The sequence below is a fragment of the Cetorhinus maximus genome, chromosome 5 (assembly GCF_964194155.1).
Source record: "Cetorhinus maximus chromosome 5, sCetMax3.hap1.1, whole genome shotgun sequence".
NCBI lineage: Eukaryota > Metazoa > Chordata > Chondrichthyes > Lamniformes > Cetorhinidae > Cetorhinus > Cetorhinus maximus.
In genome coordinates, this window is record NC_135883.1 from 34,920,030 (window position 1) to 34,934,146 (window position 14,117).

The window sequence follows — 14,117 nt, forward strand, 5'->3', positions numbered from 1 at the left end:
AATAAGCCTTGACTATGTTGCTGGGTTTGTTTAAAAATGACATACCGTGTATTCAAACATCATGGGGAGAATTTGCTCCCTGTCGGGAACAGGCATGTGCAGGGGCAGGCATGCAGCTGATCGGCGCCCCCGATTGGCTGGGCGCTGCCGTTTGACGTGGGCAGGCCAGTTAAGGCCCACCCAGCGTGACGCGTGCCCAGAAGCATGCACGTGAAAGAGCGCAGAAATCTCCCTGGGGTACAGAAGTGCCTCAGGGAGATGAGTTTCACATATAAAACCTTGAATAAAGGGATAAAAAAATTTTACGGGCATGTCCCCTCGCATGAAACTGTCACATGAGCTGGGACATGTCCTTTAATGTCGATAAAAAATTTTTCCGACACTTTATAAACATTCATGAAACCTCATCCCGCCCGTGGATGAGGTTCCATAAAAAATGTGAAGGCCGCCTGGGCTCTTCGCCTGCCCCCCCAACCTTAAGGTTGGACAGGCAGCTCAGGTCAATGATTTAATTGATTGTTAAATGGCCTTAACAGGCCTTTGATAGTTTGGCAGGCCTACAGCTGACTCAGCTGCGCGCCCGCCGAACTGCAAATCCGAATGACGTGCGGTGATGTTGGGACGCACACCTGATGTCACCCCGCGTTATTTTATGCCTCGGCGAGCAGGCCCCGCCCCTGCTTGCTGAGCCGAAGATTCTACCCCATGAATTTGATTCCAATTGTTTATGAAGCTGAATGGATTTGAAAATGGGTCAGACTTTAATCTGAATGATAGTTCAAGGGAGATGGACTGAATAGCCTTTCCTTGTTTTGGTTTTATGGTTACATGTTCTCAAGGACAATTGAAACTTAATCAGGAAACTTTGCTCCCTAATTTGGAACTGAGACATTCTTGCATCAGCTCACTCCACCTGTCCTATCTCCTGATGACAGTGACACAGGCTCAGTATGGTGCCAGCTGTCCTTCAGTATCTCACACAAATCAGCACTCTTACAGTGTGAATCTCAATAGTGAATGTTGGCAGGCCTTTCAATTACCCCAGGGTATCATGACCAAGTTTGCTGCTCTCCTCATCCAACATCCCCACATGCACACAGTTGCCTGGGACCATTGGCTGCTTTATACCTCCCTGGCTCAGGGCTAGTCAGGCCATTAGCTTGGCTGAGATCAGCTAACCCAATATGGATAAATGACTCATGTCGAACTTTCTGTTCTATATTTTGTAGTGATATATCACATGGTACATTTACTCACTGAACTATCAGAGAAATCCAGTTGATGAAAATGCATTGAAATAATGCAAAAACTTTGCCACAATTTGGCTAATTACAGCACATATTTAATAATTATTTTGTTCTAAATACACTTTTGGAATTCACTTAAAATGGATATTCTGCTGGCAAAAAAGTAATTACATTGTGTGCAAGAGTCTATAATCAGGAAAAATTTCTTAAAAAGTGCATCTAAAATAGGATTGAATTGCTGTGGCAACACTGCACAAATGTGCCTTGACCTCGCTTCATGATGGAAACAGAATTTTGGTTGCATGTGGATAATGCAATAGATTCTCCTTCTATGGTATGAGTCTGGTATTACTGAGAAGAACACAGTGCTGCGTTAAAATCATTCTAAGTGCCCTAGCATTACCTCCGTGCTGGCCTTTCTAACAGTTAGCAGCATCTGGCTGCGAAGGTATATTTTACTTACATGCTTCAACCCATCCCTGATTCATCAGTCAAGGGTTCTCAACGGGCATTGTGTCTGTCAAGTGTTTTTTTTTAAACTACCCTGGCTTCTCCAACCATGGGAGGAAATGACCTCATTATTCTTACAGTTTGGTAGTTGAGAATTTCCTCCCTGGTGACTTGCTGTAATTTCAGTCTGCTGCTGTTCAAGGATGCTGGAATCTCATGTAACTCACTTTGTTTGTTTCAATCCAACTGCAAAAAGGGCATTTCCATCTCAGAATAAAGTAGTAGTTAGGGCCCCCACAAAACCCTTTTTTTAAAAAACATTTCGAAAGAATGGATCTTTCATTTATTTTCTCAAAGGGAAATGAACTTTATTTGAAAGAGGCAAATCCTTGCGGTTACGAGCAAACTCCTTTTATTTCCCGTGATCGGAACCATATGCCTCTGTGTTATGAAGAAATACAGGTTATAATAATTGCCAACGGGGTGTAATTCCTTTGCCTTCATCAGAATGTCCTGGGCAAGATCATGACTCCCACCTACTCTTAAGTTTGGCTGTAAAGAATTTTTTATTTGTCCTTGTCAAGGTGAAGGCTTTTAGTGCAGGACATTGAAAGACTTTTCCCAATTTTTTACATCCAGTGTTGATAGGGAGCTCAGGCATGGCATTGGTTCAATGTAGAGTCCTCTGCACTCTGCTGTAGCGGTGGGCATTGAGCACATTTTAGAGCAGTACCCTGCTACAACAATGTGACATTTTCGTTCTTCACACCAACTATTTTTGAAGTTTTCTCGTGTAATTGCTAGTCTTTTACTAAATTGGTGCCAAATTATGGATCGTTTTGTGCAGCTGAGTGGTGCCGACAAGGAACTGGATTTAGAATGGGAAAATTAATTTCACCCTTACAGCCAGCAGAAAGAGAGACTTCAATCGCATTAAAGTCTGGACAGAATTCTACGGTAGATCCGAGAAGGCAGTGTTATCATCGAGGCTGCAACCAAGAAATTGATATTTTTCAATAAAGGAAAAGAGCACAGAATACTTGAGACATGAAACTGCTGAACTTTTTAAAAACCTAAAATTGTCAATCCACGCAGAAATTTGTATGTTATCTTTTTTGTTGCTTTTTCACAGTCTAAGTGCTCCCTTCACCTTTTTGGTTCCTCTTATCCTAATTGTAGCTCATCTGATGCATCTATGACTTACATGTTTTATTTTCTAGTACAGATAAACTGGTACTAATTTAGAACCTGAGCTTCTTTATTGGCAAGGCCAAATGGAACTCAATTTTTCAAGATCTCTTCTCAAGTGCTTTCTTGGTGTGGGAGGAGGGGGTGGGGGGAGGTGTTAGGTAAGGTGGGGCATGATGGTGGGAGGATGTCGGAGTATGTGGTGGTGGAGGGGTGTTGGGGAAGGTGAGAGAGGGTGGTACAGGGGGAATTGCACAAAGAGATACTTAAGTGGTGGATGTAAGTCTAAGTAACATTAAAAAGTATCATAGGTGAAGTGCAAAAGAGGCATTGATGGTGCATAGTGCTTTGGAATGCATCCAGTGAACACTTTGCACTCATGTTCCACACTAACCTTGGGCTCATGCCAAAGTTTGGGCAAGCAGATGCTCCCTGGTGATATTCTGTCTCCTGGTCTTGCAGATGCTCATTGACTGGTTAATGTTTTAAGGGAAGCCTGCTCCCTTGATGGCTGTATGTGCAGGCCAGGTTCTAATTGTAATCTATTAGCCAGATTACCTGATTAGTATCAAAATTCTGTCCCATTATCCCATTGTGCAGAAGGATTTGGCAATATAAGTACTTTGGCTATTATTCAAAGCTAGAACATTTTTTTATTGTTTCTAAAGGATGCACATTTAAAAATTCAAATGCAAAGGTTAAAGAAAAAGAAGCTTTTCGTGGTCTCCATGTAGAATTTGTAATCTTTACCCCAAAACAGTGCCCATGAATTATATTCATATTTTGCTCCTTTATTTTTTTAAAAATGTGTCTTCATGAACCAAGAGGCAGATAGAAAATCAGCAGTTATATTGAATTATTGCATCACTGGGAATATTACCCAGATAAAAGGAGAAGTGATAGGCTCCCCTCAGTGCAATACTTTTTTACTGGATTCCTCTGCAATATAGTAGTGTATGGTTCAGAAACACTTGGCAGAACTGAGCGTCTGCAATTGAAGAAGTTCACCTTTTAAATAGAGCTGAGTAACCGGTTAAGATAGCAGTTTATAACCCTTTCATAGCTAGGAGACTGTTGGAACCTATCCCAATTAATCTTATTGCAATCAACATCCTGGTTGTCTTGGCTGCGAAAAATTAGCCCTGAAAAATACAGCAACATGAAGAAAACGTGTTGAACGGGCAACATCAAAATGTTCAATTGTTTTTTTTTGCTCAAACAAAGTTTTCCTTACGAGGCATCCAAATCATAAATTTTACTCATTTCATGTATCAAAATGCATGTGGAAGCAGAGAGAGGCTTGTTAATAAATCCTGTGACACACTTTGACATGTTGTGTATTGAAGGTCTGTGTGTGCCGGATAAGGACATTGAATGCCTACTAATCTGTTTTCAGATGGAGGTGGATGCAGACCAGAAGCGTCACCGCACACGCTCTAAAGGTATCCGAGGTAAGGCTATTGGCTCACTAAATCAGTCAAACCCCTGCTCAGGGTGACCTTCATCCACCAGAGCCTCTTTGCTTGTCGCATCCTGACTGTAGCTTTCATGGCAACTTACTGGCTGTTATATATGAAGAACCAGGTAATTATAAGACATGATAAATCTGTGTTGTTTTCATTTCTCCTCAGTCCCCATAGAACCAGTAATCCAAGAACTCTTCAGGTGAGTGATCATAGTTAAAATAAAATTTCACCACATTAGCAATTTTGAAATTTCATGCCTCTTAATGGATAAAGCATGTTGTCAATCGCATTGGTGGTCGGCTAATGCATGGCTGCACTGAAGAAATTAATTCTCCTGGGACTTGCTAATAATAAAAAAAAACCAGTATTCATCGTCTTCTATCCCTTTCTTACGCTATCCCTCCCACACATACACTCACAGATGTGCACACGGGTGCACGAGTGCACACATAAACCAGCATCAGTGATAATTATCACAATCAAGCTTTTCTCTTTTTTTAGTTGTCCAACTCCTGGCTGTGATGGCACAGGCCATGTTAGTGGAAAATACGCAAGGCACCGAAGGTAATTTGTGTGCTTCTATTTAATTATTTTCTGTCTGAATTCTGGAGTGGGGCGACGGCAATTAAAGTATGATGTCTGAGCTCAGGGCTGTGAATGTTCTAACTATGCTGTAAAGGTTTATTTTACTTTTATAATGATGGGTAGCACCACAAGTATGTGTGAAAATATCTTGCTCCTGACACATTGAAGACTATCTTCCACAAAAGAACACAGCTGAATGTCTGATATAAACTGAGAGACAGAATGCTAGGAAGAACTGTGAAGCTCTGTGTTCTACCTGTTCATTAAGTAAATCATGAGGATTTTGTAATGGATACAACTTATTTATTTTAACAATGTGAGCATTGAAGTAGCAATGGAACAACAGTGTTAATAACGTGGAAAATACCAATGTATAACATTGTTATGGACATCAAATCTACCAAGGTTATTGTAAACCTATCTTACAGATTTCAACAATTGTACTATGATTTGAACCATAAATGTAACAGAAATGTGCAACCAGAATTTACCAAGATTGTTTTGTTGACAGAATTGGAAGTAATGTTTGTTTTGAAAAGTGTAAATGTGACAGACATTGAAGTGTTGTGATATTTTGCATGGTGAATTGTTGGACAGTATCTTGCCCTTTGATAGAGACCCTGACTTGGGGTCAAATGGGGGTCACAACCCCACACTGTGTGGGAGTCAGTCACTCGAGAGTGATTTCCCCTGAATTGGCCAATTAGTGGACGGAGGGTGGGCTTGTCATCCAATTAAGGGTGGCAGGCAGGCTCTCGAAGCTGGTGGGCCAATAGCAGGTCCCCCCAGCATGGAAAAAGATGAAGCCTGCAGTTCAGCTAATAGAGAGAGAGAGAGAGAGAGCACACCTCCACTTTGAGGTGTTCACTCTCCAACGTTTTCATCTTCTAATTTAAAAATGGAATCATGAAAATGAAAACGTTGGACCACCATTCTGGAGGAAATACTCTCCACATAGCAACCTGTGGCCGCAGTCGTGACCAGGCAGGTGGGGAGGGCCGTAAAGCCTGCCTGGAGTGCTGGTCCCCTGGTCTGTTGCTGGGAGGCCACTTCCAGGCAGCTGGTGTGTTCCCAACACCGCAGAGGGCCCACAGGCTGGTTGGAACATTCCAGTTGGCCACTGACAATCAGCCTTACGTGGCCAATTAAAACCCTTAATTGGTTACCCACCACTTACAGGCAGGTAACCATGCCAACCCCCACCCCACCTCTGGTAGGTAGCCCAGTGTGGATGGTGCCAGCAAACTGGCATGCTGGTAGGTGGTGTGAATTTTTGTGCCCACCCGCCTCCTTGCTTGCCCTCATTTGGGGCTAAAAATCCTGTCCATTGTGCCTTGTACTGAATACACCCATTATAGCCTGTGCGATGCATTAAAGGCTATATGCTGTGCCCAGCAAATATAACTATCTTGTGGGGAAGAACAATCCGCCTTGCATCTAATTTGTAACATGAAGAAGTACTATTATGACTTTGAAAGTGGCAAATGTCCCTTAGTGTATAATGGTAGGGATTCCTTTTTCTGATGCTACCACTGATAATACAAAACCTGGGTGAAAATTCTGAGGCTCTTTTCACTGAAATAAAGAGCAGGAAAAAATGGACAATTCTATTCCATTGACAAACAAAATTAATCTTTTCCAACAAAACCACATGCTCACTTGAGAGACTTTTTTTAGCCTCATGTCGGTTTGATATTTTTGTTAGTGAATCAGTAAGGTGAACATTTTGAATGATTTGATAAATTTTTTTGGTATAAAATAATACTTAATTCTGGTAAGACTCTGGCCCCTGTTTTCCTCCATCCCCCAAGTGTAAATTGAATGATGCGTTTTTTGTAAGTGACTTGGCTGAATCCAGCTGTGTTTCCAGGTTCAACTACTTTAAAAATGGTGGGGAAAGTGCCAGGGGAGAGCCCACCTGATGGGTGGGGAACTTCAATGTCCATCGCCAAGAGTGGCTCGGGAGCACTACTACAGACCAAGCTGGCCGAGTCTTAAAAGACATATCTGCTAGACCGGGTCTGTGGCAGTTAGTGAGGGAACCAACAAGAGGGAAAAATATACTTGGCCTAATCCTCAACAACCTCCCTGCTGCAGATGCATCTGTCTATGACAGTATCGATATGAGTGACCATCGCACAGTCCTTGTGGAGATAAAGTCCCATTTTCACATTGAGGATACCCTCCATCGTGGTTTGTGGCACTATCACTGCGCTAACGGGATAGATTTCAAACAGATACAGCAACTCAAGACTGGGCTACCATGAGGAGCTGTGGGCCATCAGCAGTAGCAGGATTGTATGCAACCACAATCTGTAACCTCATGGCCCACATATCCCCCACTCTACCATTACCATCAAGCCAGGGGATCAACCCTGGTTCAATGAAGAGCACAGGAAGGCATTCCAGGAGCAGACCAGGCATACCAGAAAATGAGGTGTCAACCTGGTGAAGCTATAACACAGGACTACTTGCATGCCAAACAGCATAAGCAGCAAGTGATAGACAGAGCTAAGCAATTCTACAACCAATGGATCAGATCTAAGCTCTGCATTCCTGCCACATCCAGTCATGAATGGCGGTGGACAATTAAACAACTCACTGGAGGAGAAGGCTTCACAAATATCCCCATCCTCAATGATGGGGGAACCCAGCACATCAGTGCAAAAGACAATGCTGAAGCATTTACAAGTGCTGAAGCATTTACAATAATCTTCAGCCAGAAGTGCCGAGTGGATGATCCATCTTTGCCTCCTCCGGAGGTCCCCAGCATCACAGATGCCAGTCTTCAGCCAATTCGATTCACTCCACGTGATATCAAGAAATGGCTGAAGGCACTGGATACTGCAAAGGCTATGGGCCCTGACAATATTCCGGCAATAGTATTGAAAGCTTGTGCTCCAGAACTTGCTGCGTCCCTAGCCAAGCTGTTCCAGTACAGCTACAACACTCGCATCTACCTGGCAATGTGGAAAATTGCCCAGGCATGTCCTGTACACAAAAATCAGGGCAAGTTCGACCTGGCCAATTACCATCCCATCAGTCTACTCTCGATCACTAGTAAAATGATGGAAAGGGTCATCAACAGTGCTATCAAGTGGTACTTGTTTGCAATAACTGGTCATTGATGGTCAATTTGGGTTCCGCCAGGGTCACTCAGCTCCTGACCTCATTACAGCCTCAGTTCAAACATGGACAAAAGAACTGTTCACCAGAGATGAGGTGAGAGTGACTGCCCTTGACATCAAGGCAGCATTTGACCAAGTGTGGCATCAAGGAGCCCTAGCAAAACTGGAGTCAGTGGGGATTAGGGGAAAACTCTCTGCTGGTTGGAGTCATATGTAGCACAAAGGAAGATAGTTGTGGTTGTTGGAGGTCAGTCATCTCAGTTCCAGGACATCACTGCAGGAGTTCCTCAGGCCCAACCATCTTCAGCTGCTTCATCAATGACATTCCTTTATCACAAGGTCAGAAGTGGGGATGTTTGCTGATGATTGCACAATGTTTAGCACTATCTGCAACTCTCCAGATACTTAGGGCAGGATTTTCCCAGCGGGGGCGGGGCCCGCTCACCGATGCGTAAAATGACGCGCGGTGACGTTGGGCGGAACTCCAGATGTCATCCTGCCCCACTTAAATTTTCAGGTAGGCGGGGGCGCAGCAAAATCAGCTGTGCACCCGTCGACCGGTCAATGGCCTCAATTGGCCATTGACAGGGTAATTAAACTAATTAATGGACCTGCCCATCCAACCTTAAGGCTGGCGGGCAGGCCAGGAACCCCGGCGGGAATTAGAAAAAGCATGAAAACTCATCCACTGGCGGGATGAGGTTTCATGTAGGTTTTTAAAAATTTTATTAAAGTTTTTGTAAAAGTTATGGACATGTCCCAACTCATGTGACAATGTCACATGAGGGGATATGTCAGGGATTTTTCTTCTCTCTAGTTTTCATATTTGTCACAGAACAGCCGATCTCCCTGAGGCAGCACTTAGCTTCAGGGAGATGAATGCACTCTTTCGTGCGCATGCGCGAAAGAGCGCACTTTCGATTTTGGGATTCCCACCCCCGCCTGCACAGGGAATGCATTGCGCTTCCGTGCAGACATCGTACTGGGCGAGCCTTAATTGGCACACCCACGTAAAATGGCGCCATGCCCCTAATTGGGGGCGCTGATCGGAAGTGCGCCTGTGCGTGCCCACCCTTCAACTCCGCCCCGGGGAAAATCCTGCCCTTAAGCAGTCCATGTCCAAATGCAGCAGGACCTGGGAAATATCCAGGTTTGGTCCAATAAGTAGCAAGTAACATTCGCATGACACAATGACCATCTCCAATAAGAGAGAATCTAACCATCGCGCCTTGACATTCAATGGCATTATCATTGCTGAATACCCCACTATCAACATCCTGGCAGTTACCATTGGCCAGAAACTGAACTGGACTAACCTTGGAAATACTGTGGCTACAAGAGCAGGTCAGAGGCTAGGAATCCTGCAGCGAGTAACTCACCTCCTGACTCCCCAAAGCCTGCCCACCATCCACAAGGCACAATTCAGGAGTGTGATGGAATATTCCCCACTTGCCTGGATGAGTGCAGCTCCTACAACACTCAAGAAGCTCAACACCATCCAGGACAAAGCAGCCCGCTTGATTGGCATCCCATCCACAAACATTCACTCCCTCCACCACCGACGCACAGTGGCAGCAGTGTGTACCATCTACAAGATGCACTGCAGGAACTTAACAAGCCTTCTAAGATAGAACCTTCCAAACCTATGACCACGACCATGTAGAAAGACAAGGGCAGCGGACACATGGGAACACTGCCACCTGGAAGTTCCCCTACAAACCACTCACCATCCTGACTTGGAAATATATCGCCATTCCTTCACTGTCTCTGGGTCAACATTCTGGAACTCTCTCCCTAACAGCACTGTGAGTGTACCTACACCACATAGACTGCAGTGGTTCAAGAAGGCAGCTCACCTGCACCTTCTCAAGGGCAATTAGGGATGGATGGTAAATGAATAAAAAAATAAATTGGCGCTCATACCAAAATGGAGGAGGGAATTGGCATGGTGGCTGCAGGCTTTTAAAGTCTCCCGGGGCAGGATTTTACTGTCGGCGAGCCGGGGCGGGGCCCGCTCGCCGACGAGTAAAATGACGCGCGGTGATGTTGGGCAGAACTTCCGATGTCACCGTGCCCCATTTAAATTTTCAGGAAGGCGGGGGCGCAGCAAAATCAGCTGCGCGCCCGTCGACCTGTCAATGGCCAATTGAGGTCATTGACAGATCAATTAAAGTAATTAGTGGACCTGCCTGTTCAGCCTTAAGGTTGGCGGGCAGGCCAGGAGCCCCGGCGGGAAGTAGAAAAAGCATGACACCTCATCCACCGGCGGGATGAGATTTCATGTCGGTTTTAAAAATTTTAATAAAGATTTTTTGGAAACTATGAACACGTCCCAACTCATGTGACAGTGTCACATGAGAGGACATGTAAGGGAATTTTTTTTTTTCTATTTTTACTAGTTTTGAAAGTCAAGGCGATCTCCCTGAGGCAGTACTTAGCCTCAGGGAGATGAGTGCGTTCTTTTGTGCACTTGCGCGAAAGAGCGCACTCTCGATTTTAGGCATTCCCCCCCCCCAGCCTGCACAGGGAGTGCATAGCACTTCCCGCCGGACGTCACGCTGAGTGGGCCTTACTTGGCCCGCCACGTAAAATGGCGCCGCGCCTCCGATCGGGGGCACCGATCGGAAACGCGCCTGCCCATCAACTTCCCCCCCAGTGGGGGGAAAATTCTGCCCCAGGTGTTTCTATTAGCCTGCAAGCTTCTCTCAGAAACAGCAGCTAAGTGGTGTGCACTCCTGCAGCGCATTATTGCTGCGCCAAAGAATGAACAGGCACTTCGCTGAGGTGGTTGGAGGTTGCACTGATACAATGCACTTGAAACAAGGAAGTGGAGCAGCGAGAAGAAAGAACTGTGTCGAAATCTGACATGAGGTGGAAAGCGGGAAATGGGAATCATAAATGCTGCTGGTTTAAAGAAGAAACTGCTGGTGATAGATCAGATCAGAATCCAAAGATGGGATTGACTGATGAGCAATGTTTGGAATTCACTGCCCTTTCCCGTGATGTGTTTGGTGGTGGGGAGTGGGCACTTAATCAGGTGCAAGGTGGGTAAGGATCACGCGGCCTTCCTGTTTCTGCCTGGACTGAGGAGGGGGCTTGAAGGCTCACTTTTTTTTTTTGAAGGTCGCCTTCTACTGCTGTTGGTATTGATGCCGAGTGTTGGGGTGGGGGTCCCCTCATTCAAAGGCACTCAGTGCCAGGTTGAGGAAATTGGCATCAGAAAATCGGGGGATTGTTGGTGCGTTAAGAACCACCCCCACTGCCCTTGCTGCTGACCCTCCTGCCTGCCCTCCAGCCAACCCCACTCCTGTCATCACTCACTTCTGGTCTGGGTCCATCAGTGATCCTGAACCTTGGGTGGCTGAATTACCAGTTGCAGCCACTGCCTCCCCGGTGGCACTGCTGAGCAGTGTAGTAGCCAGCCTCTGATTGGCCAGCAGCTCTTGGTGGGGGGGCGGGGGGGTGGAGTGGGAGTGTTTTCTGCCACCCCCGACCGGGTCCATAACCTTCACCAGGGCCCATCGCTGCCCAGTATTGGCACTTAATGTGACAAGACTTCGTGAAAGTCCGCAATGCAAGGCTCTCGCCAGCTCTGCAGCTGACAGGCGAGACCCCCGTTGCCTATATTAAACACTGCCTGTCATTTCCTGTTGCAGGAAATATATTGAGAAACCATTTTTGTTGTTCTTTTTATTCTCAGTAGTTTGTACTATTTTCCCTTTTTCTGGAGAGTGTTCTGACTGAATTATTTGCAAATTTTATCTTCATGTCGTAGGAAAATGACAAGCCCTCATTCCTTTTTCAAATTCAAGCTTGATGTCTCCGAACCACCACATGATTTATCTCATTATCTCTCCTACTCTTTCAACCCTGTGCAGCAAATAGTGTCAGACTTGCACCTTCACCTTGCATTAGCAATTAAACTTCAATGCCAGTCGACTGCTCGATCAAGGTCAGCTCCTCAGCATGGAGAGATCGTTGGCAGGAATCTGAGTCCAATACCATGACACGGTCCATGGGTACACCTAGACTGTGTGCTTCTGGACTTTCACAGGAAAGCATACTTAATTTTGCCAAGCGTACTCTAATGATACTGATGATTTAATATTGATACTGGTGTTATGGGACCAATTTTAACCAAGTGGGAAAGGGCCTCCACACAGTTAAAATCACTTCTGAAAACTTACTGCCTGTTGCCACGCAATTCCACCAAACCACCTCTTTTATTGCGCCTTTGTCTTTAGAAGGCTGGGACACTGGTCTGACTCTGGAATTGGGGGTGGGGAACCTCATTCATACAGGCAAATAGGGGTAATATGATATCATTAGGATCCCAATGCCGCTTTAGCTGCTGGGTGAATCGAATGTCCTCCGGGTTCCCGTCCATGCCCCCCACCACTACAATTGTGAGACCATGCCAAACCCCTTCCATGCCTGGATGAATGCAGCTCCAACAACACTCAAGAAACTCGACACCACCAGGGACAAAGCAGCCCATTTGATTGACGCCCCATCCACAAACATTCACTCCCTCCACCACTGACTCACAGTGACAGCAGTGTGTACCATCTGCAAGATGCACTGCAGGAACTCGCCAAGGCTTCTTCGACAGCACCTTCCAAACCCACGACCACTGCCATCTAGAAGGACAAGGGCAGCAGATAGATGGGAACACCATCGCCTGGAAGTTCCCCTCCAAGCCACTCACCACCCTAACTTGGAAATATATCGTCGTTCCTTCACTGTAGCTGGGTCAAAATCCTGGAACTCCGTCCCTAACAGCACTGTGGGTGTACCTACACCATATGGACTGCAGCGGTTCAAGCAGGCAGCTTACCACCTCAAGGACAATTAAAGATGGGCAATAAATGCTGGCCCAGCTAGCGACGCCCAAGTCCCATGAATGAATAATAAAAATAAACACTGGCTGGGCCAGCATTTATTGCCCATCCCTAGTTGCCTTTGAGAAGGTGGTGGTGAGCTGCCTCCTTGAACCGCTGCAGTCTATGTGGTGTAGGTACACCCACAGTACTGTTTGGTGAACAATTTAAGTGTAGGGTATTTGGGCTCATTCTTTCTCTGCTGAAATTATTTTATATTCCAATTGCCTGTTCCAGCTTCTTCCCTCAGTACTGCTGGAACTGAACACCATTTCCAGGTCTTGGCTGGTTTTCAGCTGCAGCAAATTTGAATCAGTTCAATTTTGATATTTTACTTCACACCCTGCAAGCAGGACAAAAAAATAAAATCTAGCAAAAAAACTGAGACCCTGGATATCCTTGTCCAGTTTACATTAGGAACGAAAAACGAACAGTCTACCCGAATCTAGACTGTCCAGCGAATAATTAAACAGATGACAATTCTAAATGTAGTGGCATCTTAATTTGGTGGAGATGTTTAAGAAGAACAAGAGAAAGGACCTTTTAAGAAGATTTTTTGAACTGTAGTCAGTGATATATTGTAGAGAAACATGGCAGCTAGTCTGCATACAGGAAGCTTCCACAAACAGCAATGTAATAATGTCCAGATTATCTGTTTTTTCAATGTTTGTTCAGTGATGAATATTGGCCAGAACACTGGGGAACATTCCCCTGCTCATCATCAAATAGTGCCAAGGGTTTTTTTTTGCAAACACCTGAAAGAGAAAACAGGGCTCAGTTGAATGTCTCATCTGAAAGACAATACACCTCTGACGGTGTACCACCCCCTCAGTACTGCACTGGAATATCAACCTAGATTGTTACACTCATACCTCTGGAGTGGGACCTGAACCAACAACCTTCTGACTCAGAGGCAAGAGTGCTACTAACTGAGCCACAGCTGACATTTTTAACAACTTCCCGAGAAGTACAGAATGAATGGTAGCAGATCAGTTACTCTTTATACCCCTCTCTAACTTTCTCTCCCATTGATTTCAGTAGAAGGGAAAATTGAGCAGGGTTCATAATGGGCAGACAATCCACTATTGTCTATTCTGAGCCCATGTTCAAGTTGAACTTCACCCCCTTGCCTCATGCTTTATTTCTTTCTCTTTATCCTTAGCTTCTAATCCA

General features: G+C 45.2%; 1 protein-coding gene across 1 annotated transcript in view; it reads left to right on the forward strand.

Annotated features, from left to right (window-relative positions):
• The window catches only part of LOC144680561 (myelin transcription factor 1-like protein), a 516,235-nt gene that overhangs the window by 148,710 nt on the left and 353,408 nt on the right, over positions 1-14,117 (forward strand). Inside the window, exons 3-5 of the mRNA XM_078541678.1 lie at positions 4,282-4,336; positions 4,517-4,550; positions 4,853-4,915. Coding sequence (XP_078397804.1) covers positions 4,282-4,336; positions 4,517-4,550; positions 4,853-4,915 — 152 coding nt within the window. The remainder of the gene's footprint in view (positions 1-4,281; positions 4,337-4,516; positions 4,551-4,852; positions 4,916-14,117) is intronic.